The 26,915-nt window shown below is 42.2% G+C and overlaps 1 protein-coding gene across 3 annotated transcripts in view; it reads left to right on the top strand.

The window, feature by feature from the left end:
- The window catches only part of EXT2 (exostosin glycosyltransferase 2), a 132,439-nt gene that overhangs the window by 71,306 nt on the left and 34,218 nt on the right, over nucleotides 1-26,915 (top strand). For all 3 annotated transcript variants that reach the window (XM_028111209.2, XM_028111207.2, XM_028111208.2), the window contains one exon: nucleotides 21,101-21,290. In XM_028111209.2, the coding sequence (XP_027967010.2) occupies nucleotides 21,101-21,290 (190 nt within the window). The remainder of the gene's footprint in view (nucleotides 1-21,100; nucleotides 21,291-26,915) is intronic.

The following is a 26,915-nucleotide window of genomic DNA, read 5'->3' as shown; positions in this document are numbered from 1 at the left end:
GGTGGTCCTATGCAGAAGGAATAGCAAATTCAGAGGTGCAGAGGGACTGGAGAGTGTGTAAGGTTTAAGGAACTTCATGGAGGTGAGTGTGGCAGGACTGAAGGAGGCTCAGGAGGGAGAAGAAGAAGATAAAGCCTAGGGAGGGCCCCAATCACAAAACACCTCATATGTCACGGAATGTGTTGGCATGTCATCTGTGGGTTATTTAAACTGGGACGTAATGTGGTGAGTTTGCATTTGGGTCAGTCAGATATCAGTGTGGAGAATGGATCACTTGCAGCAGGACAAGAACAGAGGCAGGGGCCTATTTCAGGAGTCCAGGTGAGAATTAGTAGGGGGCCGATTTGAGGGATGGTGGGGAGAACTGACTATGCTAATTGGCGATTGAGGGCGGTTAGGGGGAGTGAGGCATGTGGCGCACTTTATCCAGGTAGGGAGTGTGGGCACATGGGGGTCGTGGGCCAGGGTGCTACTGGCGTCCGAACTCCGTCTGACTGCAGGGCCTTCGACAGTATGGCTCCAGCCTGCCTTTCTGGTCTCATTCCCTTCTCTTGTCTTTCAGGGGCTCTGGCAACACAACGTTGTCCTTCCTATGTGTACTCCACGCTTTGCCGTTTCTGTGCCTTTGTGACTGTTCGTTCTGTCACTGAGATGCTTTACTCCACCATCCCCTCCGGTTGTCCATTTCAGTGACCTCATATACCCCTTCCTCCATGAGGTTTTCCTGGACCCCTTAAATAGGAAGTAATCTTTCCTCTTTGTAACTCTTAGAGTGTGTTATCTGTGTTTCTTTCCTATCACTTAACATGCATAGAAGCACAATTTCCTGTAGAGTTTGAAACTTCTTAAGGGAATTTCTGAGTTATCTTGGTATTTCTTATAATATCTAGGACAATTTAATTCAGATAGGAGGCCCTTAATGTATAAAGGAGGGAAGGAGGGAGACAGGAAGGGAGGGAGGAACATTGGGATCCCAGGACTCACCCACCTGCTGATATGACATCCACTGTTTTTTTTGTTTTGTTTTGTTTTGTTTTGTTTTACGTAAACCCTGTTGGGAAGGTGTGGAAAGTGATAGATTCTTTCCCATCCGTTAGGTGGTCATAATGAGACTCACAGTACATAAGGACTTGTCTAAGGTCATATAATCGGCAAGTTGTATAAACAAGTGAGAACCCCGGTCTTCTGTTTATCTTGAATTGGCTTACTGGAGTTTTGTAGGAGCCATTGAGCTTCCTCCTCTGGGCTGAAACATTTCCACTATTCCAAGTATATGGCATAAGCTTGAAGTGAAGAATACCCATCCCTGTTCCTCTGCAGGAGAATACATATAGATGGGATGGCCATGAGCCAGCCAGAAGGTGTGGAAAGAGTGGGACTTTATTCTGTACTTTTATTTAAAGCTCTAAGAAAAGTCTAATAAGAATAAATGGTTGGAATTTTGGTTCTCTGTCTTTCATAAGACTATGGGCCAGGAGAAAATAGTACATGAAAATTTGTAGCTATGAAATAGATGTGTTTTAATGTAGGACAAAATGGTCAAAGTGCTGGACTGTCAGTTTGGGAAAGAACGTAAGTATAAAAAGCTGAAATCTGGATATGCAAATGGAAAATATAGTCTGTGTTTTTTCTTTAACTTCTTAAATTGTTCTTTTCAGGCTAATTTAGTGCTCACCACGTTTCTAGGAGCTCAGGTGCTGAGAGCCCTGATTTAAATCAGTGGGTTGAACATTTCTGCATCTTCAGTGAAGGCAACTGACTGGAGGTCTGAGTAGAGCTGATTTATTTATAGTTAACTTTTCCCCTCCCCTTTGGAAATATTTAACCTACTCTAGATGTGATTACTATGAGCCCAACCTGCAGGGGAGTCTTCCCTCTAGATTCCATCAAATTTACAATATCAGACACCCCGAGGTGGGAGTAGGTGTGGATCTTGGCCAGTAAATCAAGGGATGGTCTGGTGTTTCCAAAGATATACGCTGTTAGGGCTTCCAGCCAGCCACGCACTCTGCTTGCTCAGAGCAGAGAGGGAGGGGTGAGAGCAGAGAGTCCTATTTTGCCAGATGCTGCTGCCTTGGTTTAATGTAAAAAAAAAAAAAAAAAAAAAAGAGGACCTCTGAGTGTGTGTAGATTCTGAAGGTAGCAAAGGGTGGCCTTGCAGAAACCAAGTGTTTGTGTCACCAGTGAGATTTGGCATTTCTATCTCTTGCCAGGTAGGAGGAGGTTACATTACCCACGTTGTGCCACACTCTCAAAACTTGAAAAAGTTTGACAAAATAATTCTTGAGCATAACTTTAAAGTAGCAAATCTGTCTGGTTTGGAGAGATTGGCCCTTTGTTTTGACTCTTGTCTTTGGAGGGAATTTCTCAGCAAGTTAAGGTTCCTTATGCGGGGACAGCAAGTTTGCTTTTACCGATTAATTTTCTTAGTTCCTTATGGCAAGGATGCCTGTCTTTCACGGCCTTTTTGGTCTCTCCATGCTTTCATTTTTCTCCCTTTTTTGTAGATATCAGCAAAACTATCATCTCCCCAAATACTCCACACCTGTATCACTTCTAACATTCGTGTCATTTCTGGTCTTGCCTGTGGCAGTCTCATCCTTACACCTGGGCCTTGCCTGTGGAGTGGGGGAGCTCCTTAGACACCCTGTCTTGCCTTACCTCTGGTTCTCTGCCAAATGTGAGAACATCTGGAGGACAGAGACGGAGGCAAGTGAGTGTTCAATGTGTTACGGGGATGCAGTAGGCCAAGAACTGTGAATTTTGGGTTTCTGATATGTGCCACCAAAACCATATCCTCTCACTGGCAGTTATTTTAAAACTCAATATAATATGGGCCTAAAATCATGTTGGAGAGTAGAATATATTCCCAGGTCATGTTTTTACGATGTGATTTGAAAGATTGTACCCCACCTTATCAGTATGTCATAATTTTATTTATCCAGTCCCTTTTGACGGACGCTACATAGTATTTTTTTCAAATTTGCTATCCTAGATAACACTAATCAAGAGACCTCAGATTTTTCCCTTTTCTGCGTTGACCATACTGGACCTAGAGCAGAAAGGAGAGATAGCAGGGGTCCCATGACCTTTGACAAAAATTGATGAGGAAAATGGCGAAGTGACTTACAATGGATTATTGTACCCAGCATAAGAAAGAGGTTAAAAAATAAGAGATTATTCCTATGAAATCTAGCCAGAGGGGTGACTTAGCTGTGAGCAAGACCTCAAGATGTGGAGCATATACTTACCTGGACTTCTAGGAGCCTCACGTCCAAGCCTCAGCAAGGGATTGGTAGGGGGCGGTGGGCATTGGAGCACTTGATGGGCACTTTTCACCCATGAGGAGCAGGAATCAGAGCTGTGGGTAAAAGGTGGCACAGTTTGCCACTAGCTCCCATAGTTCTGAGGGAGGTGAGTGCATATTTAGTACGCATCAGAATCTCCTGGAAAGCTTGTTAAAACACAGATTGCTGCCACTCCACCCCAAGTCACAGATTGAGTAGGTCTGGGTGGGGTCCTGGAATTTGTATTTCTAGCAAGTTTCCAGATGGTGTTGATGCCGCCAGTCCAGGGACCATACTTTGATGTGGGATTGATTCACTGTGTGTGTTCTGACTCACCTACCAGAGAAGACTCTCCCTCTCCTCCTGTCCAGTTCCTCTTCTGGACCCCTTGGGCCTGGGTCCAAAGCATCCAGAGCTGGCTCAGAGTGCATCTGTCTCTGCCCCATGAAGTACTCAGGGCTGGCTGCACCAAGATGGCCAGATGGCAGCCCCCACTCACCAATGTTGTGGTTGTACAAGCAGCTGAAAATACCACTCAGCTGTAAACACTACCAAGCAATAAATCACTCTGCAGGCTGAAGAAGTGCCAGCTCACATGCGTGAAAGAGAGCTCTGAGTTGAAGAGATACCATGTTAACAGTCTGTTTAACTCAGCTCCGTGCCCTTTAACTTCCAGGTTGTGGAATGTTTCTCTGGAATTTGAAAGCCTACCCTGCCCCCAGGAGGCCTTCTAGGCTTATTCTCCACTTCTTCCTCCCATTGCCTAGATAGGACTAAAGTATGTATGGAATTTAGAAATTTAAGCTTGAATTTTAAGTACATACATGTAAGCTTTTTGAAGTCTTGTTTTCAGAGGTATCACGTTTGTAGGATCACAGTTACACAAGGGCTCCAGTACACGGCCATGAATTCCAAACCTTCCCTTGTGTAGACTTTGCCACTGAACTGTTCTGTGGAAACAAGCTAGAAAGTCTCAGATAGTCAGTAGCCAGGGAATAAAGAAAGCTGAGTTAGGTCTGTGGGTGGAGAGATGCAGGAAGCTCCAAAGAGCTTGATCTGGGGCCCCAAGCAAAGAACTTGGCTGACTCTGATGGTCAAAAAATGGAAAAGACGAGGTCGCAAGCCAGATCCAGATGGCGAGGATGTGTAAGGAATATAAAGGGACGAGCCTGGAGGTGTGGCTAAGATGATTATGTCAGTGAGATCTTTTTCATGAAACCCTGCCTTCCTCCAAATAGAGACTCGTACACCTGTGTAACGCACGCCCGCATGGCCACTGCAATGGAGGTGATGGGTGCATTAGCACACACGCTTTCCCTGGATGTAGTCTTACCTCCTTTGCTTTTATAGAGGCCAATTTTATGTCTCTTGCTTTTATGAATCAAAACCTCACTGCTTCCTTACATCATACAGCTGGTAGGAGGCAGTGACTAGAATAGTTTTTTGGAGTCTTGTGGAAGCTTGATCTGGCAGCAGATTGATTAAGAACATACTGAGTGTTTTGGCACAGTCATCCTTGGCACCTGCCCCAGCTAGCACTTATTAGCACGTAATCTCTTTCTCCTTTTTGGGGGGCCACTTTAATTCACCCTTGATGTCTGCTTAAATGATTCAGTAGCAGAAGTTACCAGGAAAATATAGTTGCTGGGTATTATAACATCAGGATAATGAAGTTTGTTTTCATTTCTAATATCCTATGGTAGTTACATGCCTCCCAATTAATGAATATTTGGGCATAATTTTCTAATAAATGGGTTTGTTGCAGCTGCAGCGTAGAAAAATTTCCCCATTGCTCCAACTGGAGGTTGATTCTTGATTTTTGGTTCTCTTTTTTTATCTGGTATATTTCTTAATTTTATATTTTTAAAAGTTGTGTAGTTTAGCCTGTGTATGATTCAGAAATTCAAATGGTAAAATAAAGCATATAACTAAAATTGAGGCCTGTTCCCAAGGGGCAGCTGCTTGCAACTCTTCTAGCTTTCCTCTGGGATTTATCTTCCTATCTCCCCATCAAATGCTTAGGGTGCTTTTTTTTTTTTATTTCTCAATCATAGACATATTCTTTTTACTTCCTTTGGGTCAGCAGTTTGTCTCTTGTTCTCTCTTCTTTCTTTACACATTCATTTCTCCCCTTCTTTCCAGTAGGGCTGTATCGCCATTTTTCATTAAAGCAGTGTTTATTGTGTGCATTATTAGGACTGAATAAATACTCTTTTTAGCTGAATGAAGTGGCAAACCATGATTATTTTTTTTTTTTGTACAGCTTTTTATTTTTCCGGAGAGTTAATAACTGCTTTTGTTTTTTCTCTTAGTGTTCCATGTTCCTATCACTAACTGATTTTTGCTCAGTTTTCCAACAAAAGAGTAAATGGTCAAGCATAGGTAAAGTATAGGATTTCCCTCCCTCTGTCTTTTCTTTCTCTTTTGTCTCTTTCTCTTTTGTTCTCTCCTTTTTTTTCCCTCTCTCTCTCTCCCTCCCTCCCTCCCTCCCTTTTCTCCTATAGCAATTCATCTTAAGCTCCAGTCTGGATTGATTGCTCTCTGGGTCTCCTGTGCAGTGGTCATCTTAAATTTTCAGTTCACCATGATTCTGGGAATTCCCTTTTTTTCTCTTCTTTGTTGGATTCCTTGTTTCCAACGTCTAACATCTTCCTCTTTTTTGGTTTATTTTTTCTAACAGCTTCTGGAGAAAGGGACCATTGGGAGATAAATTTTCATGTCTGAAAATGTGTTTATTCTATTTCACATTTGAGTAATAATTGGACTAGTGTAAACTTCTGGGTGAAGTGGGTTTTCTTTAGAATTTTGAAAGCATGGCTCCATTGCCCTCGAAGTTTCCCATTTTAATTTCAAAAAGTGGGAAGTCATTCCTGATCCTTTTATGCGACATTTTTATCTTCTTGGAAAATTCTGTGTTTTGAAATTTTATAATGTGCCTTGGTGTGAGTGGGTTTTTTTGTTCAGTGGATACTGATTTGGGCCTTCTTAAGCTGGAAATTCATGTCCAGTTCTGAGAAATTTTCATGTTTTATATCTTTTATTCTTCCCATGTTTTCTCTTGTTTCTCTTTATGGAACTTATGTTACCTAAATGATGAATATGTTAGATTGAGCCTTCTTTTCCTTATCTTTTCTGTTCTACTTATCATTTCTTTTTATTTCAATAATCTTTTTGAGTTTCTTAGGTATTTTCTCAGTTTTATCTTCTAAGCTTCTTTTGATTTTAAAAATTTTGTTCACTTTCAATGTCTAAGTTTTTTTTTGATCTTTTTTTTTTTAAGATTTATTTATTTATTTATTTGAGAGAGAGAGCAAGCATGAGCCAGTGGTGGAGGGGCAGAGGAAGAGGAGAGAGAGAATCTTCTAGTGGACTCCCTGCTAAGCACGGAGCACAACTCAGGGCTTGATCCCAGGACCCTGAGGTCACGACCTGAGCTGAAATAAAGAGTAGGATGCTTAACCAACTGAGCCACCCAGGTACCCCTTTTACTTGATTTCTAATTAATCTTTTTTATAACTTCCTATTTTTTTTTTTTTTTTGAGATTTTATTTATTTGTGACAGAGTGAGAGAGCACAAGCAGGGGGAGTGGCAGGCAGAGGGAGAGAGAGAAGCAGGCTCCCCGCTGAGCAGGGAGCCTGATGTGGGGCTTGATCCCAGGACCCTGAGATCATGACCTGAGCCAAAGGCAGCTGCTTAACTGACTGAGCCACCCAGGCGCCCCTATAGCTTCCTATTTTTTTTTTTTTTGGAAGCTTCCTATTATTGTAAGAATACAGTACTTTCTCTCTCTGAAGATACTGTGATTTTGTTTTTCTTTTTCTTTAGCTCCTTGTATTGTTTCCTTTGAATTCCTCTATCAGTTCTTCATTTCTCTTTTATATTGGCAGCTTTCTTCAAATAGCTGATGTTTTCAGCAGTCTTATTTAAAAGTGAAACTCTGAAAGCTGATTGGGAGTTCTCTGTAAAGCTTGTCAACTGGTGAGCTTTACTTAGGTTAAGATGATGGGGACCCAGTCGTTTGCCCAGATGTCAGTGTTCGTGGGTTATTTCTGTTGGATTGGTTCATTGATCCAGAGAATAATCTTTCTGCCTTTGGGAGTGGGGGAAGATGGATAATGCCTACGCTGTAAACATTTGAGGAGCTCAATAGAGGGGAAGGAGACAGGTTCTCATTCTTCATTTATGGATGATCACTTAATCCACTATATTCAGTGTGGTGCCTCACCCTGCTTTTCATGTCTGGGGTCTCTGACTGTGGAGTCTCTCTAATTCATTTTCTCCAGAGAATAAACTTCCCTTTTCCTGCTAAGGTGGCAGGGGAACGCGGGAGGACAGGGAGAGGATTGGCCTGCCTGTGACTGTCAGTTTAAGGGATCTTGGAACCACGGTTCTTTATTTCTGTTTTCAGAGTCCCTTCTTCCTGGACACCTAGTATCTCCAATTTTTTTTTCTTTTAAAGATTTTATTTATTTATTTGACAGAGCACACGAGGGAGGGGAGGAGCAGAGGGAGAGGCACAAGCAGACTCCCTGCTGAGTGTGCAGCCCAATGTGGGGTTCGATCCCAGGACCCTGAGATCATCACCTGAAACTGTAGTCAGACACTTAACTGAGCCACCCAGGTGCCCCCTAGTATCTCCAGTCCTCCAGTTTCTGAGTCTTCTAGTCATTTTGGGAAAGCTTAGCTTTTTTTGTTTGCTTCGCTTGGTAGCATATGTTGCTCTGCCTTTTGTTTGTGTGCTTAAACAGCCCTAAAATTCTCTATATATTTTATTTTGACATAATTTCAAACTGAGAGTTCCAAAAATAATACAGAGTTTCTGTATGTGCTATACCGTATTTGTCAAATATTAATATTTTACCACATTCCCTTTATTCTTTTCTCTGTGTGTGTGTGTGTGTACACATTTATATTTATATATTTTTTCCTGAGCCATTTGAAAGTTGCAAATATGACGCACCTTTACTCCTAAATATTTCTCATAAAGAAGTCACAGTACAGTTATCAGTCATCTGAAATAAACATTGATATAATATTATTATTTAATTTATAGACCTTATTTAGATTTTGCCAATTATCCTAACATCCATTATAGCAAAAGAAAATTCCAGACCATGCATTACATTAGTTGTCATGTCTCCTTATTCTAGAACAATTTCTCAGTCTTTCTTTGCCTTGCATGACATTCACACTTTTTCAGAGAACTTGTTACTAATTTTGTAAGATGTCTCTTGACATCTCTTGATTTGGGTTTGTCTGATGTTTTTGTATCAATTTATGAATTCAATTTAAAATTGTTGAAATTCAAATTATGCCTTTTTGACTGGAATATCACAAAAATAATATGTTCTCAATGCATCATGTTGGAGGACACCATAATGTCAATTTGTCCTATGACTCGTGATGTTACTTCAGTCACAGGTTTTGGCTGGATTTCTCCAGTGTAAAGTTACTGTTTTTGTTCTTAATGTGTCTTGTGGGGAAATGCTTTGAGACCATGTAAATACCCTGCTGCTTCTCAGACTTTGCCTGGCTGGTTGTAGCCTCCACCAATGATTTCTCACCTGAATCAGTTGTTGTAATGGTTGCTAGATGGTGATTCTGTCATTCCCATTCTCGATCTGCTTTTGAGAGTGATTATTTTATCTTTGACCTGAGAGTTCATGTCTTTAATCGGTTTTGGAAAATTCTCATTGTTTTCTCTTTGAATATTATCTGTCATTTTCACAAATCTTTCCTTTTCCTGTTAAATGCGTGTCAGACCTCCTTCATCCTGTTGTTATGTCTCTCAGGTATTTTTTCCCTCACGTTTTCCACATTTTTATCTTTCTATAACTGCATGCTGGGTAATTTTTTCACATCCATTTTGCTGTTCTCTTTAGCTGTGACTGATTTCTTTTTCACCCATCCATTGAGATTTAAATTTCAGCGGTTATTTTTAGAAACTATTTAATTATTTTTCAAATCTGTCTGCCTGGTCTTTTTTTCATAGTGTCTTTTTTAAAACTGTGTTTTAAATTCATTCTCTTATAATTATTTGAGATACTTTTATCTTTTCCTATTATCTAATTTTTAAATTTCTTATAAGGTCTACTCCTGTCATTTGTCTACTGCCTGTCGTTCTTGTTGCATTGATTCCTTATGTGTTTTATAATTTTGGGATGTGAGTTCATCTTCAGTAGAGTTTTCTGTGGTAATCTTTGCCAACTGGGTGAGGGTTATTACTCCAGAGGGTCTGTTTGTTCTTGTTTGTTTGTTGTGGCTTCTGCTGGGTGTTCCAAAGTTGTCCTGGAGATAAATCACTTTTTAACATTAATTTCACAGTATGAGATTTCCATACTCCAGATGTAGATTTTGTTTAAACCCCAAGCCTGTATGAGGGCTAGTCTCTGTTGGAAGCACCCCAGCCCAAACTCAGGTTGAAAAAGATAAATGTTTTTTATTACCCGCATCTATGAGGGAATGACGTTCTGGACCACCTTTTCATGGAAGGATTCTGCCTTTGTGTATATGTCCCACTTCTGGTTCCCTCACTTCCTGTGGCCAAAGCCGTTGTCCCTCTACTGACATGGATGTCAAACCCGTGTGTCACTAAGCCCAAACTACCTCTGCTGTTCTCAGGGTTCCACAGTGCCAACTCTCCTGTGCGTTCAGCTCTCAATTGCGGTGTCTCTTCATTTTTGGTGCCTGGGACTTCCCATTGCCCCTGGCCTCAGCGATATATTTCAAAGGAGTTTTGTTATATTTTATCCTACGTTTCTGTGTCTTGTATAGCAAGAAACGTCCTCTGTTTCACTTCCCAAAATGTGTTGAATTCTTGTCCACTGTTACCTCCTTGCCTATTCTTTTTGCCCTTGCCGGCTCATGCCTTTCCTTTTTCCAGGAGGAAGCAGAGATAAAACAGAGTAGACAAAGCATATGCCTTACTGGAATTCCAGAGAAATTAAGAATTAAGAAATGACTACATTTTAGAGGTTGGTCTTTCCACGTTGTATCAGCTTTAATGGTGGTGGTAGACTCCTTTCAGCTCAAAACCACACAAAAGCTTTGGTTTTCTTGGTCATACCCTTGTTGGTGTTTTGTGCTTAGATGCCACAAGCTGTAACTTAATCTTTTTCAAGAAGAAGTTTCTGTTTGCCAAGCCGGTGAAGTCTTCCTCTATACCGTAGTGGCCAGAAGACATTTTTATGCCTGGGCGAGAGAATGAACCTCTCTTTCTAACTGTCAGAATAGTTCAACGACAGGATAGTTAGATGAAATCATAAGTTTGTGTTACCTCTCGTGAGAAGTGGTAGTTTCAGCACCATTGACATTCTTGAACACTTTGGATTATAGATCAGCCTTGTTTATTTGAATCTAATAAATCACTAGTTTTTTCATTAAAGGATAACTTTTAAGAGTTTTCAGTATACTTATTAAGTAACAGATCCAGGGATGATGATTATGTGTTTAAAGACTATGTTCTAAAAATAATCCAAATCTTTTGAACTATCAAGCAGCTGAACCATTCTTTTTAATATATCGAATAAAATAAAATAAAGCAGTAAAATCATTGATGTATTATTTTTGCCCCTACTTTATTGTATTTACCCACTTAATTGATTAGCAGTATCTTAAACTATCTTACCATCGATATATTTAGCAAAATTTATTACTTGCAGACTGATACAACTCATGAATTATTAAAAGCATCAGCATATGGAACCCACTCTTTCCTCATTCCAAATTCTTTTAATACGGCTTGTGTTGAGCCATTTAACTGGCTTCTCTCCATCCCACTGATGGAAGCTGCAGCCAGATGAGGGTTCTTCGAAATGATTGGCTTCCTTTCCGAGCAGGAGAAGGATGAAATGTCAACTTTTTCCTCTACTACCTGAAAAGCAATCAGTGGCAACCCTTCCTGCTCTTCTTGACAGTAGTTTGGCTTTACAGAAGAGGGTCGGCATTTAGCCAAATGTGCATTTCAGTGCTATATAAAGGAAAAATTTAAGTAGCTGAAACTCAGATAATAGCTGGAATTTTCAGAGAGGCATATAGATGGGTTTAACCTGTGAGTCTTCAGTAAGCTAACGATAGCTCAGAAATTCCTGAACTGCACGTTTTAATCCCTTCTTTCCTGGTGATGAGCCAAGTGACTTGAGGTTACTGACAGAATCTCTCTTTGCAGCAGTTTGCTCATCTGTAGGACTGGGTTTTGGGATAATAACAGCTTCAGAAGAATAGTGCAGCATAGTGACTGATTACCAATGACTAATGAAGACCACTGAAAAGGACATTTTGGAATCATACCTTGGGGTTCAAGACCATTTATTAACTTGACCTTGTGCTTTGAAATTATTTATCCTTATCTGCGAAATGGGGCTTTTACTTACTTCACAAGATTATCATGAGATCTTAATGCTTTATTTCATGGAAACAAACTTAGAATTGGATAGGATCCTGGTGGGGAAAATTGAAATTCACAGGACAGTGGTTTTTGTTTTTGTTTCTGTACACAGATAGGCTCCATTATGTATTTTCCATTGCTTAATACTTAAAACCCCAAGAGTTAACATTCTATGAGCTCCATTCTTAAAGAAAGTGTGGCTTACTTAAGTTCCACCTCCCCATCAGTCTATCTTAGAAAACAGAAAATGGATTCTGAAGAAGATACTCAGTCCATCATTCCATCTATTATAATATATCGCCATATTTTCATAAGTGTTTTTATCTTGCACACAAACTTGGCACCCCACTTAAATAGGAAACACAACAGCAAAGAGTTAGATTGACAGTGTGAATAGAGAAAGACTTCTGTCCCTGGCTTTATGATGGATTAGACACGCTAAATGACCTTCCCAACTGAACAGCTAGCATACTGAATGAAGTATTATAAAGCAGTTTTAGTCTGTTGCTAAGCTGGCAGGAAAGTGAGATATTTGTTGACTCACTAAACAGAGTGAAACTAGGTCCTCTGGTAAGTGAGTAAGAACCAGAGGCAGCTTTTGCTGTGGAGAGTTTTGCAGTTTGATGACCCGGGGCTGCTTCTGTGGAGAGTGGGACAGGGGAGCAGGCTGGAAAGCCTGTGGCCTGTGCCCGTTGGGGAATCTAAAAAGAGCGTCCTAGAGAAGCCAGGAAACTAAAAGACTATATTTTTAGTGAAAGGGTAAAGAGAAGTGGGTCTGTGGTGATCCTGTTGCTGAGAACTACAGTTACAAGCCACCTTCACGTGGTCTCTGGTCCAAATTCATACAATAGGTGTGGTCCGAGGAGACCTTCAGAGCATTTCATTAGAAGTGGCCCTGAATTGATAGGGAGCAGCAGAAGTAGACACAGACCCTCTCTTGAGTAATTCATCTTCAATCTGGGTCTCAAATAATTCTTACAAATTAAGTATCTAAGGAAAATGAGCAGCTCAGAGTTAGAACCCACAAGATCATAGAGAAATAAGGCAATATCATGAATGAGAACCAGCAGAAACACACCTTCAAGGACTTTGATTATTGGATTAGGTTAGATTATTAGATTCAAAGAAATTGTTCAGATGCAGCCCAAAGAGACAGGGAAGTGAAGGGATGTGGAGAACGGAGGGACAAGATCTAATCAGTTCCAGAAGGAGAAGAGAGGGAGAGAGTGGAAAGAGGCCCTTTGGAAATGCAATAGCTGAGAACTTTCCAGAACTGTTGAATGACACCAGACCTCAGATTCAGGAAGACCTAGAAACCGCAAGCAGCATCATCATAATGAAACTGAGGTACACCAAAGAAAAAGAGAAGACCTTAAACTTATCTAGAAGAAAAGGGCAGACTAATGATAGAAATTACTTGCCCCATGCTCCTGTGACCCTGAGTTATGCCTCTGGCTCGGTTTCTTTCAATGTCAGCGAGTCACAGTGCCTGTTACTTTAGTACACCCAGATGTGGTTAGACCCATTGCAGGTCCACCATATAGAAAACATATTTATGAACCAATTACTCTAAGTAAGTTATAGGAATTCTAAGCTGATAATTTACTCTCTCCCTTAGTTAAGTCTGCAGCGCGAAGGGGATCTCTAGTCTTTGATTTTCTTCATCTTTCATGTGTCTGTTTAATGGGAAGTCAGTGAGATCTAGCCATCAGTGTTATCCTTGTTTTTGTGAACGATCAGTTCTTTTTTGTGGGTGGAATGAATTAAAGATATAACACAACGAGTAGACTTCAGACTTGTTGCCGAATCTTTTCTCCCTTGATCTAAGAGAGCCTGCTTGAAGACGGGCCTTGGGTCTCTGTGCTTCTCCGGTTTCCTAAGGCAGTGCATGCCCAGTGGAGGGTGTGCTGCCAGTAGTTAGGGCTGTAGAGGCTTAATGGTTAAGGTAACGTGGGCCACATTACTGATTGCCCCTTTCAAATCTCCCAGTAACCATTAACATAAATATCATCTCACCATTTTGGACAGAGGACACCACCCTTATGCACGTTAGTAATATGATGCTAATGCTTAACCCTTTCCTGGCTTGGTTTGCTTCAGAGGCCCTGCCCCACATCCATAGGTAGGGAGTCTGTTTGAACCTAGAGGAGAAATGGAAGGGTTAACTCCTTTTGGTTTTGCCCTTTGACCGCTTCAGGATGAGAGGCATGATGAAATACTTTTCAAAATCTTCAGTGGAAACACATCATGCATAATTGGAGCAAAAAAGAATAAATCAAAGCTTTTCCCCCCTTTTAGTCTGGTAATTCATAATTGAAACCACATTGAGGTAGGGGCTGATAACTTCAAAACAAGGAGGAAAACTGCCCTTTCTATCAAGGTAGGGATAGGTAAGGCTCCTCATTACCAGGGGCTCAAAAGCTTCTGTATAACAAGCCTGTCCTCTCCTCCCTTCCTTTCTTCTCTGAATTCTCACTTTTCTGCTCAGGCATATACCTTCAGTTAAGTCACATGTGGGTTCACTCTAGGATGCTTAGTGCTCTTCTGGTCACTTGAATTTATATGTGATGATGTCTTAAAAAAATTTCTGATATGGTGAGTAATAGGAATTAAATTTTGAACCATCCTTCTTCGAGGTTGATTTCTTCAGTCTGGAGTTTGGTTGGTTTAGGTTGGAAGAGCCCTTTAGTTGGTAATGGAATGTGGTTTTCCTCGCTCCTGATTTTATAATCCTCGAGTAGTTCCAGCAAGAACATTTCAGGATGCTTAGCAAAGGCCATTTGCTTCCACCTTCCTCCGCTCTCTGTATGGTAGGTAACGTTGGCTAGCATGGTTTTGGTTAGGCTCATATAGGGCTACCATGACTTTTTAACTACAAAAAAAAAAAAAAAAAAGGCAAAATGAGATTGCAAGAAGGGTCCAGACAACTTTCTTTGTGTGAGATTGCCAAAGGCACACCTAGTTTGAGTTTGAATTTCATTCTTATAGGAGGAAACCCCTTTGCGCTGGAAGTTGACTTTAGGCTCAGCCTCCCAGGGCCTTTCTTTCAGGCATCCTGAAACCCAAACCCACGACTTTCTCTCGCTGCTTAGTCCTCTCACTGCTTGCTCATTTACCAGAGCTTTCCAGGATAAGCAATGTGAAAGAACTTTCCTAAAGCTGATATTGTGACCTGGCAGTTATTGTAGCTACTATGGATTACTTTTATGTGATTGCACTTTAACAATCTGGATTTCTTATTGACGCTTCTATAATGAATATCTGTTGTGGGAGTGAGACGTGAAGTTTGGGAGGGCGGGCGAGAGATGGACAAGGCATTTTGGCCAAATGCCAGAACTCTGTCAGAATGATACACACTTCTCCTCCCATCTTTGAGTGAACAGTTTCACTGAGTGGATTTGAAAGTGGTATTGGTAGCCAAGATTCGGACGGTACAGCTGTAATAAGTGGGTTTCACCTCTTTTTCAGGTTACCAGGGCTCGGTGCCTGGTTTCATGCCCTATCTTACCGCGATGGAGATCTAATCAGGCAACAGAGTTAATTGCCAGCATTGTTTGCCTTTTCCCTGGCAGAAGTCAGAGTCTTGAGTAAATTATGGAGGTTTAAATTTGCTTGATTTCCTGCAGAAAGTGGGGTCAAGAGGTCCCAGACTGTAGACACTCTCTTTGGTCGGCCAGCAGGGGGTCAGTTCTTAAAGGTATTTCAGAGGTGACTAAATGCTGTTTTTGAAATGTCCTTCTCCACTAAGTTTTTTTCTCTGGGGGTTAGTTTGTTGACCTTACCCCAGTGGAGTGGAGTGTCTGTGTGAAGGCACATACCCCAATTAAAGCTGCCTTTCTCCACGCTGTCACTGTGCTCCAAAGGCAAATGGGATTATGTTCGAGGAGGGAAAAAGCAATTGGCACAGAAGCCTAGTTGCAGACCAGCATTTCCTATTTCTGACCTTTTGAAATAGAACATAAAGGTAGCCATGTTCACTTAGCAGTAAAACAATACTCAGGAAAAGAAAGTTACGAAAGAACGCCACAGAAAGCCTACCGTGTGACTTACAAAGGCCTCCCCTTTCGTGCTGTGGCTAGGCCTGCCTGGCCGGTCCCCCTCATGTCCGCTCTCCTTCCTTCGCTCCCTGTCTTGTGAGCGTGTGTTGGCAAGGCTGCCCGCTCAGTTTGCCAGCACTCACCTGCTTGCCCTTGCCCGCGACCCGGTGGCCCCTCCTTATCTCCTCCAGGGAGGTCGAGGCCACTGTGTGGGCCTTTACGTTCCCACAGGACTGGAATACCTTGTGTGAGTACTGGTTATTTTCTTGGGCCATCCTCCCCACCAGATAATGAGCATGTCGAGGGGGAAGGCCTGTGTTTGTCTCAGCATCTGTAAGACTCTTCCAGGCGAATAGTATGTGCTCAGGAAACACGGACTGAGTGAATGAGCACCAGAGGCACGATTGGTAGGGATGATTGCTGAAGAATTGCGGATACCGGTGTTTTGGCAGGCAAGGAGGGTACGAATGGGGAGAGCTGGACGTTTTTGTGTTTGGTTTAAACTACAGTTCGTGGAGCTCTGTGCTGAGCGCTCATTGCTCATGTGCCAGATCTCATTTTGTCATCATCCCCCTAGGAGACAGGTACCATCATGGTCCCCATTTTACAGACGAGGAAATTAATACAGAAGTAGCTGTACGCATCACAAAATTAGTACCTGGCAGGGCCTGAATTCAAACTCTCTTCTGTTAAGTATCCGCATCCTGCCCTTCTTCAGAGTAGTTGGCACACTAAGGTTCTAGGTAAGTGCTTTAAAATGAATGAACTCGGTTGGAAATTGTGTTCAGAACTCATGACGTATCTGAATGTACGTCACCTGTTCACGTACATACAGAAAGAGGACAGAAAGAACATGACCTGGGTCATTTGGGTTTAACTTACTCATTTTTAAACAGGTTTTTATTGAGTAGTGCTAGGCACTGGCTAGGTACTAGCTGTTCTAACATTTATGGCTCTCGCTTTCATGGAGCTTTCAAGATAAAATATAAGGATCAGGAAGGAAAAGAGGAACTTGTGAAAATAAAAACAGCGTATTTGGAGAGGAAGGTAGAGGTAGAGAATCCAGATAAACTAGGACCCTAAATCATGATAAGGTCAACGTAGAGAGGAAGGGGGATTTCATTTAGACTTGTTGCTGGAAGAGACCTCACGATTGCCACCCCACTTGTAGGAACCATGGAAAGTCGAGCCCAGAGCAATGATTCCTCCCACAAGATCAGCCATTGGCTACCATTTATCGAATGCTCGTAGTGTGAGGCACTTTAGATATATCAACTGTTTACTTTTAGTAACAACCTCTGGGTTGTTAAGAAATAATAATTAAGAAATGTTAATAATTAACATTATTAGAAATTATTACTATCATTTTTATTTCTCATACCTGGAAAAGTAGTATTATTATCACAATTATGGAAACTGAGGTGCAAGAGGAGTTTAGTACTTTGCCCAGGTCACACAGCTGGTAAGTGAAAGAGCCTGGATTCATGTTAAGGATACGTGATTCCAAAACTGACCCCGAACATATCCACTCACTTTTTGAAGTCATTTGCCCCAGCACTGTCGGCATATCCTACAGTAAAGCACCAAGCCTGTGTCCTAGTAAATAGCTGCTCAGCAGCTTCTGTGTTACATCTGTGTTCATCTCAACATCTGTATTTTATGGGGAAGTGTTGCTAAGATTTCAGACCTGGTTATGCTCCTTTGCCTGCTCTGTCTCCCCTTCATGCTGCCTTTTCTGCTTCCCCAATTTTCACGCCCTATCTGGTATGCAAGTGAGTAGTGTGGAAAAATTGAGCACCAAGACAAGTTACTGTCTGCTTCCCACCCACCCATTCCTCCCTCTCCTCCTCCCCTTCCACAGTCATCCACTTCCCAAATGGAGCTGGCAAACGGGATGAGAACAGATCGGTCATCTTGCCAGAGACTCTGGTTCCTTCTCCTGGCAGTGCCTTGAAATCAGAGCTGTGATGCCCTTCAGGGGGTGCCTCTGTTTAAATTCCAAGGGATTCGTTTTCCAAAACCAAGCTTCGCATCTCTCAGGGAACTTTCCTCTCCTTTCAATGGTCATACAGGCATTCAAGTGTGTTGACATTCCCCACTTCTCCCAAAGAACAGACCCCATTTTGTTGGAGTTTTAATAGTTTTTCCTTCTGTGTTAGAGGTGTATTTACCTTTTTTAATTTATGTGTTTCCTTTGTGTCAGTGTTATATATTTGGTGTGTTTTAGTCCACGCACCTTCTGAAATCATAGTGTTTGGGGTGGACTCTTGCTTATTATATGACCCACATGTGATTGTCAAGGATAAAGAACTTCCAGCGTTTTTGTCTCAGAGAAGAGTTAGAAGTAATAAACTCTGGCGTTCCCCACAGCTCCAGTTTCCAGAGTCTATAAAATGATGATGCGTACCCCGGACTCAGAGTCAGAGGGCGTGAGGATGGGCCATGGGCCTCCACGATCCGGTGTTCGGAAGCCAGACCTTGAACATCATAACATCGTTCGCTCTTCCCTCCCTTCCTTTCTTCCTTTCTTTTTTTGACTGGCAAAGCAAATGATTAGGCATCATTCACTATTTTTAACCCTACGGTTTGATCATCTGTAAAACAAGGATAACTGTATCTGGCCTGGGCGTTGTTGTAAGGCTCAGATGAGATATTACATGTACAGCCTGGTGCCTGGCACTTAGTAAGTGCTCAGTAAAGCTTTCACACACATTACAGTACCTCAGAAACTCTGTTTTCGTATCGTTTTCATTTAAAGTGGTGTTTTTCAAGCATAAGAGAGTACTGTGTTGGGAGGAGTAAATGGGTGGGCTGGGGTGGTGATGTCAGAGAGACCGAGCACCTTTGGGATTAACTGTGACTGAAGCGCAGGGCTACTTACTGACTTCGTTTCCGTAAAGGTCAGGAAGATTGTAAATAAGCTTTGAGGTAGAAAACTAAAAGGGGTTCCTACCCATGTGATGAGATGCTAGGGTACCTTGTGATGAGATGCTAGGGTACCAGTGCTAAAATCTAGGTACGTTCCTGAGACAGCAACTTAAAGTCAAAGCGTGAGGTCATGGAAACACAGTCAGCCTTTCTTATTGTGTCTCCTGGCTGTGAAATCTAATTATGGCCTGTTGTGGACATTTTGGCTTTAATATCCTGATTACATTAGGACTCCTGGAATCCCATTCAGTCTCTCTGAGTTCCCATCCCATGTGTATTCCATGTGTTTGTGTACATTTCCTGTCCCACACTGTTACATCTGGCAGACAGCTGCTGTCCTCTCCGTGGTGATGGGCGTCCATCAGTGATAAGGGTGAGGCTGTTGGGGGCCCTGGGACTCCCCGAGGATGGGAGGGTGAGCGGCCAGAAGAGCAGTGGGACGTTTCGTGTCCAGCCAGCTTCTGGAGACACGAAGTTTGGTCCTGGCGTTTTCGCGTAATAACATACAAACGTGCAGGTAATTAATGCCACTGAAGTGTGCACTTAAAAGTGGCTAGAATGCAGGTTTCAGGTTATATTTTACCACAGTTTTAAAAAATTTGCGTAATATACCCAAAACCATTTTTTGCTTTCAATGAGTAGATTGTATATTATATGCATTATATCGCAAAAAAGCTGTTTAAAAATATAAAAATGTTTTAACAAACTTATTATCAGTACAAAAGTATTTTTGCTTGTATCACTGCATTGAAATTTACTTAATGTTTTAATGGTAGCAAAGAAATGGAATTTCCTTCATGACTTTTTAAACACGATTTTGAGAAAATTTCGAACTTACAGAGAAGTTGCAAGAACGTACCGTGAACTCACGCCTAGAACTCATCGCCTGGATTTATGCAGTTTATATATTCACACTCTTTATTCCCAGTGTCAGAAGTGATGTGCTTTGATAGGTTTTATTTTGTTTTGCTTTTTGTCTTTTTTTTTTTTTCAGATTCAGTGTGCTAATTACTTATTGCGCCCTTTCAATCTGAAAATTCATGTCTCTTCTATCTTCTGTCCCAAGAATTTATTTAATTTCTTTGATAGTCTTGTTTCTTCTATATTCTGTTTTCTTTTTCAGGAACCTCCTATTAGGTTGATGTTGGACCTCTTGGATTTTCTCATCTTTTCTGAGCTGTTTTTCATCTTTACCTTTTTGTTCATTGGACTGGAATATGTTACCTTTTTCTTTTAATCCTGCTTTTTTTTTTTTTAAGTTAAGCCATCTTGTTTTTAATGTCCAAGAATTCTTTCCCATTCTTTGATAGATCTTTTTAAATAAAAAGTTTATTCTTATTTCATGGATGAAAAATTCTCTTCCTGAGGATAGAGTTTGTTGTTGATGTTGTTTTAATTTCCTTCTGCTGCTTCTGTTGTCTCTGTTTCGTCTGAGTTCCTGCTTTTCTATTTGTTCGTTTGGTTTCTGTCATTATGCTGAAGATGTTCTTGAAATGACTGTGATTCTAGGATCTGTTCATGATTACTAGGGAAGCACTGAAAACCTGGTTGGAAAGCAGCCCTGGGTGTGAGGACAAGCCTCCTGCCCGGAGGGCATCACAGTCAGATGGCATAGGGGCAAGCTAGCCACGTGGCTGCCAGTGTTTGCGGACTTGGAGGGGAAGAAGGCCGGGCGGCTCATCATTCCCAGTATAGACTTTGCCCTCCATTTTCCTCTCTGCTGTGGCCATGTTTCCATGCCTAGAGCTTCAGTTCCCCAGAGAATAGACCTTCCTCCTGCAGGGGTGGACAGCAAGAGGAGTTTTCTGGCTGAGTGGCTGGATGAAGGGAAGGTTTGTAGATCTGCGTCTCTTTTGCTCCTTATCCATATTTTTAACCAGTCTTCCTGTTTTCAACCCTGCCCCTCCTCTTACCCCATAAGGTTCCTGCTGAGCTTATTTCTGAGCCTTTGTGGGATTCTATGGTTTGAACTTGTTGCCTTTGTTGGCCCCCTCTGTGTGGTTCCTTAGCTTTTGCCCTCATTCTCCTGCTCTGCTGCCACTTCTCTGGTCCCTCCCAGTGTTTCTGAAGCCTGTCGATACTGCTCATCCTCTGTGGTGTCTTCTCTCATTTCACTGTCATTGTCCATTTGTATTTTGTATCTACTGTCACTCAAGTGGGCTTGAGGAGAGAATGGAGATCAGTGTACGTGTTTAATCTGCTGTGTTTAACTGGAAATCTCTTGTCATCTACAAAAATGCTCTGCTCCTGTTTCAGTGGCCTCACAGCTCAAGTTAATTGAAGAGAGTCAATACACATTTTGGGGAAGGGAAGACTTTGAATAGTTGCTTTAGCTCTTGGGTTGGTCATGGTGAAAGCCACCAAATCTCCCATGTTCTCGTTTATTGACAACGTTGGAAAAGAGATCGGCCCCATTGTTACTCGACCCTTCGCTGACCCACATTAATCTGTTGCCTTGCAGAAATGGAGCAGTGTGAGCAACCCACTCTTCCTCCCGCTGATCCCACCACAGTCACAAGGTTTCACCGCCATCGTCCTCACCTACGACCGAGTGGAGAGCCTCTTCCGGGTCATCACTGAGGTGTCCAAGGTGCCCAGTCTATCCAAGCTGCTAGTTGTCTGGAATAATCAGAATAAAAATCCTCCAGAAGGTAAGAAGAGTGGGAAAATGGTGTGTTCAGGAAAGGCCTGGTTTGGGTGTTAGCGCAACTCTCAGCTGGATCGATTTTGGACGGCCAAATTATTTGCGTCCTTAGGTTTAAATGAGTTGTCCTGCTTTGTCAACGACAACGCCATTTCTGAGGCAGCGTGACCCCAGTTTTCTCAGTCATCTCATTCTTATTCTGGGGTGGCCCATTTAACTCCAAGCCCATGGCATGCACTATAGCCGCAAGTGTTTGGGAGCTTAGGAACCAGTGGGATCAAAGGCCAGCAGCCTTGGGAAAACAGATCTCAGCTTCCCTCAGCCATCACAGCTGATTTGTTTACATGAGAACTCAGTTTAAAAGGCATTAGTTTTCTCCTTCCTTATCTGGGCTCTGATACTGCACTTTTCTTCAGGAAAAACAAAAAAAAAAGGATGGCTTCACTTTCAGTTGGGAAAGTCAGCAGAGCATGCCCTCTTCAGGCTTCGAATCAGTTCCTTAAAGTGAGCGCTCACTCAGGTTCCCATTGGTTCCTCTGTAATCGCTTTGTCCCTTGCCTTGCCCACTCCCCCGCGCCCCCCATAAGCTGCTGGCTGGCGCTGGCAGTGAGGGTTGAGGACTGTTTGATTAATTGGATTTGTGTTTCATTCAGGACGCAGAGAGTATGTTCCACCTGCATTTAGTTTCTCATTCAGTCTGTCTATTACTGATCCTAATCCCAGGGACTTCAAAGCTCCTGCCCTTTATAGCCTATTAAAGCCAGGAAGTTTCTGATGGATTAGAGCAAGGAATGAGTTTGAAGTTTGTCATGTGCACCACTATCACCGATAAGGGCTAGTTTATTGCCTGACAGTAGTATCTGCACTTTTTTAGGACTATTCCCTTTTAATTGGTAATACTGAAGTCAGGACAGTCAGTCTTGGAAACTACCAGTAGTAGATCTCTGGGCTGGAAGAAGAACATTTTCTCTCTGTTAGGCAAAACAGAATTTGTCCCAAGAAAATTCTTTAGTTCCTCTTGAGACATTTAAGAAATCTTCCTTAGTGAGATTTTTGTTCTCTGAGAGAATCATGTGCATTCCCTCTATTTAGGGGAGCCATAGTTTAAGTAAACAAAATGGCTACTTTAAACGAAGGCCCTGTTTTATGCTCCAGAGAGCAGTGCTTTTTCTTATTAACTGTCTCTTTATGCCAAGTTTGTTTTCCTCCCAACGTCTAGTTCTCTGGATTTTTGTCTGTTTGTTTCATTTATTTGACTCTCAAAAAAGGAGAAAGAAAGGGGTGGAATGAAAGTAAGGAACAGTGGGAGAAGGAAGAACTGGACAGGAAGGAGGGGAAAGGTAGAGATAAATAAACAGGAGCTGTGCGGGGAGGGCCACGGAGAGGTGCCATGGAGAGGGCTGCGGCCGGTGCCTTGCCCAGAGGGAAGTGGATCGGACGGTTGGGCGCTGCTTGTTAGTCTCTCACTTAAAACGGATGAATCACGTTGTGAGAAGGAAGGCCGTGTATCCCTCCTCGGATCTGGAGTAGCCCACTGCATGGCGCCGCATTCACACTTGTGCGTTTGCTCCCGCGCCCAGAGGCCACCAGCTTTCAGAGGGAGCCTGTCAGCACCCCACCCGCCCAGAGAGGCACAGCTCATTGCAAAAGAGGCCTCTTCTTCCTTACGAACCCTGGCTAGCCACTTTGGGCTTAAGGTGAATGATTTATTGGGACTTGGAGTCACTTCTTTGGGGCAGGTACCATCGTGGACGGTGAAAAGGAAGGAATCGTTTTCTGCCGTCTTGGTCAAAACGCTGACACTGGGGTGACAGGAGGCACGAGCATGAACCTCAGTTTTGGAGCTGGGTGTTCAGATTTAGTTTTTGGTAGACCCTGCTAAAATGTAGTGGTTAATTCAATGACCAGGAGCTTAGTTTATTTTTGAAATATTTTGGCTCTAGGGAGGAAAGCGAGCCCTCAACTGACGAGGCCCCAGTTTTGACACGTTTAGAGACCGAACCAGCTTTTTTTTTCTAGCAGTGGTTTTGAGGTCTCAGCTCGGGCTCTGGCGATGTGGTTGTTTGGGGGGAGCATGAACCATGTTTAGACCTCTGTGGGGTGTTTGTTCAGTTGGTAAATGGGGCCGTTGGCTCTGGCCCTCATGCCAGCAAAGCCATCTGAATCTGTATGTATGGCATTAGTAGCATATATATTTTTTAAAAAAGTAAGTCCAAGGCTTTGAAATATTAGAGGCAAAAGTGATGTTTTTCACTTTCTCTACATTTGCTAAAATAAATATTGTGGTGAACATGTCTGGTGCTGGGAGGGTTAATGCAGGCAGAAATCCACCCCCCCACCTTTTTTTTTTTTTCACTCTCCAACCAAATACTTTTTTCTTTTTGGTTACATTTAAGTTTAAATTGCTGGGTTTGAAGTTTAAGTAAATACTTAGACTAGGCAATAGAAATTTCCAGTGAGCTTTCGTCACATTGGTTTTGAGCTCTTCCAGAAAAAAAAAAAAGGCAAGCCACTGCCTTCCTCCTCCCCAACTCTTCAATTTCCAAACTTGATGGATATAGAGGTTGTTTGGCTTGGCCCCTGGCCTCCCTGTGAAGGAAGCTGTTACACTCTATATCTCAGATAGGTTTAACTCAGCCTTCTGGTTTAGCTGATTTCAGTGTTAAATTTGAATTGACCTCAGGAGCTCCCTGGCTTCAGATTGTGACTTTCATAGTTGTTAGCAGGCAGGAGGGGATGGGCCGAGTGTGTCAGGATGGTCATCCCAGAGGAGGCAACAGAGAAGTAGAAGCCACAGACTTCCTGCTTTCGAGCTGAATTCAGGGACTGTGGGGAATTAAGGTCATGCGGACCCGCTGTACACCAAGCAGCCTGAACATTCCTCAAGTGAGCTCAAGGTTGGTATGGAGATAATCTGACCATTTATTTTATTGATCTGTGGTTGTGTTTGTGACAGTGATTGCCAGGATGGGCTTGGGGTCATCTTCAGTCAACCTCACCGTTTTATAGTACCTTTGCCAATTGGAGGAAAAATTCTCTTTGCTCACATCTTTCTTGGCATCCAGTGTGGAGAAAACCGTTAATCAATACACATTTTTAAAAAATCCGTAACACAAGGAGTTCTTTTTCTCTTTCAAGCTAGACTAAAGTTCCTAACTGTGAAGTTATCAGGTCACCTGGCTCAGCTGTTTGTTTTTCATAAACTCAGCAATGTGTTTAAAAAACTCCTGTTTTTCAGACTACTTTGTGTGAATGGAAGGTGACATTTTTATTTTGCCAGCCACAAATTCACAGGATGAGACATAAGCTACAAGGCCATGCTGTTTTACTTTGAACTCATTTAGAATTTAGAGTTTCACTTAGAATTTAGAGGGAGTAAGGAAAAAAGAGACCCCATTTGGCCTTAGCAAAGGAATTAGAGCCTAAAGTTCTCTAGCTACGAACTGTGTCCTTCTGCATCCTAAGGGGCCACCTCACAGCCTTCTGTCTACACCTCTTCAGGCTGTCAGGAGAGAAGTGAGGTCCATAAGACTTTATAAGAACCCATTTATGAAGATGAAAATAATACGATGTTTTTATAGCCATGTATTATATACCTTTTAAATCCCAGGAATAGGAACTGTGTTAAGTGCTTTATATATATTATCTCGTCCTTCTGACAGACCTGCAAGGAAGCTGTTCTTATTCCCATTTTACAAAATTGAAGCTCAGATTAGTTGTGTAATTTGCCTGAATCACAAAACTGCAAGTGGCAGAGTCCGAAATGAACACAGGTCTCCGGGGATCCAAAGCTCATGCCCCTTGCACGAAGGCCCCCTGTATCCACTTAGATTGCCATTTAGCAGGAGGAAAATCATCATGATTTGTCTGTTCTCTGATTTGGGATTATGTAGAAGAACTAGGTCCTCCCTTGTCAGGGACTCAAAGAGAGACAGGAAAGTAAATCTGTTCTTTTGAAAATACTAATGGAAAGGGGGGGAAAAGTTCTTTTTTCTCATCCATATTTTTCTTTCCCACCTCATGCTTCTGTCCTAATTTTTTTAAACAGTCAACATCCCATATCAGAACTACCTGCTTTAGGGCAGGGAGTAATTATAATGCTTATTTTTTATTTCTGCCCTCCACAGAAGGAATGCTGAAGCCTGAGAGAATGGGAGTTCCCTTTCTTGGAGTCCTATTTTATTTGAAAATGTGAAAACAAAAAACTGGGAATTCTCTTTAGAGGCCTGTCTTGTGGTGACGATGGTACATAGACAGCTGACCGTTGAGGTGGAGACTGCTTTTGCCCTGGCTGACTTTCAGCTACCCAGGCCTAACTCAGAACAGGGAAGGACAATCCCATGTCCATCTTCACCCCATGTCATCCTCTTTGGCCTTCATCATTCCCTAAAACTTCTCCATCAAAGACTTTACAAAGCAAGGGCAAGTTAGCTGTCTGTGGATATTGATTGTCTCAAGTAATTCTTTGGATATATAGGTGACGAATGTGGAAAGCCGTCTGTGGGTTGAACATGCTGTACCCACTTGCCATGTGAAAGTCCAAATCCCATCCAGGGTAGAGGAATGTTCATACTTAACCAAAGCACCCAGCCTATTTTCTGTACATACTGCAAAAAAAGGAGCTGTTTGTTACTTTGTGAGATGAAAAAAAGGTTCTATGTTCTTTTGTTTTATTTGTGTGTTCCACTGTCTCCATTCTAGAGGGTTATTGGTAGGGATCCTGTTGACCTAAAAGTAAATACGGAAGGTCCAAGCTGGGGGCATGCTGCTGGATCGTCAGAGTAATGTGCCAGATCTGACATGTCCCACTTTGCCTCCCTTACACCTAAGGTTTGGAAGAAGTCCTTGATTCTGTAAGTAGACACAAATGTTCAAAGGAAGGCCCCGCTAACATTTAGCGGATGTCTCCCATGTGCCAGACGCTATGCGGCTAAGTGCATTCATGTTCAACCTCACGGTCAGCCATGGGAAGATAGTGTTATTATTCTGTCTTCATAATTGAATAAACAGGTTGAAAATGATTGACTTGTTCAAGATCCCATGGCTAGTAAGGAGTATACCTGGGATTCAAAACTCTTCCTAAAGACTGTTCTTTCTATGGTATATGACTGCCTCATGAAATCCTGGACCTCAGAGACATCTTGTTTGGTCTCTCAGATGATGTCAAGTAGAAATCTGACCTAAGTTAGTACATTTCAAGTAAAAGCGCACATTGTATTGCTAAAGGCATTTCATCACTTCATTTTATCTCAGTTTTTCCATCAGAAGATTCTTTTTTAAAATTTATTTATCTATTTATTTTTAAAGATTTATTTATTTGAGAGAGAGAGCATGCGCACGAGCAGGGTTGAGGGGCAGAGGGAGAGGAAGAGAGAATGCTCAAGCAGACTCCCTGCTGAGCCATGGAACCAAAGGTGGGGCTTGATCCCATGACCCTGAGGTCAAGACCTGAGCCAAAATCAAGAGTCAGACGCTTGATAGACTGAGCCACCCCGGCGCCCCGCTTTATTTATTTTAAGTTATTTCTGCACCCAGTGTGGGGCTCAAACTCATGATCCTGAGATCAAGAGTCACATGCTCCTCTGACTGAGCCAGCCAGGCATCCCTCCATCAGAAGATTCTTACCTATTTT

This window comes from Eumetopias jubatus, unplaced genomic scaffold, assembly GCF_037043125.1.
Source record: "Eumetopias jubatus isolate StellerSeaLion01/CBP00866 unplaced genomic scaffold, mEumJub1_p1.0 scaffold_13, whole genome shotgun sequence".
In the NCBI taxonomy this organism is placed as follows: domain Eukaryota; kingdom Metazoa; phylum Chordata; class Mammalia; order Carnivora; family Otariidae; genus Eumetopias; species Eumetopias jubatus.
The sequence above is the reverse complement of the archived record's forward strand: the minus strand, read 5'-3'. Positions and strand labels throughout refer to the sequence as shown.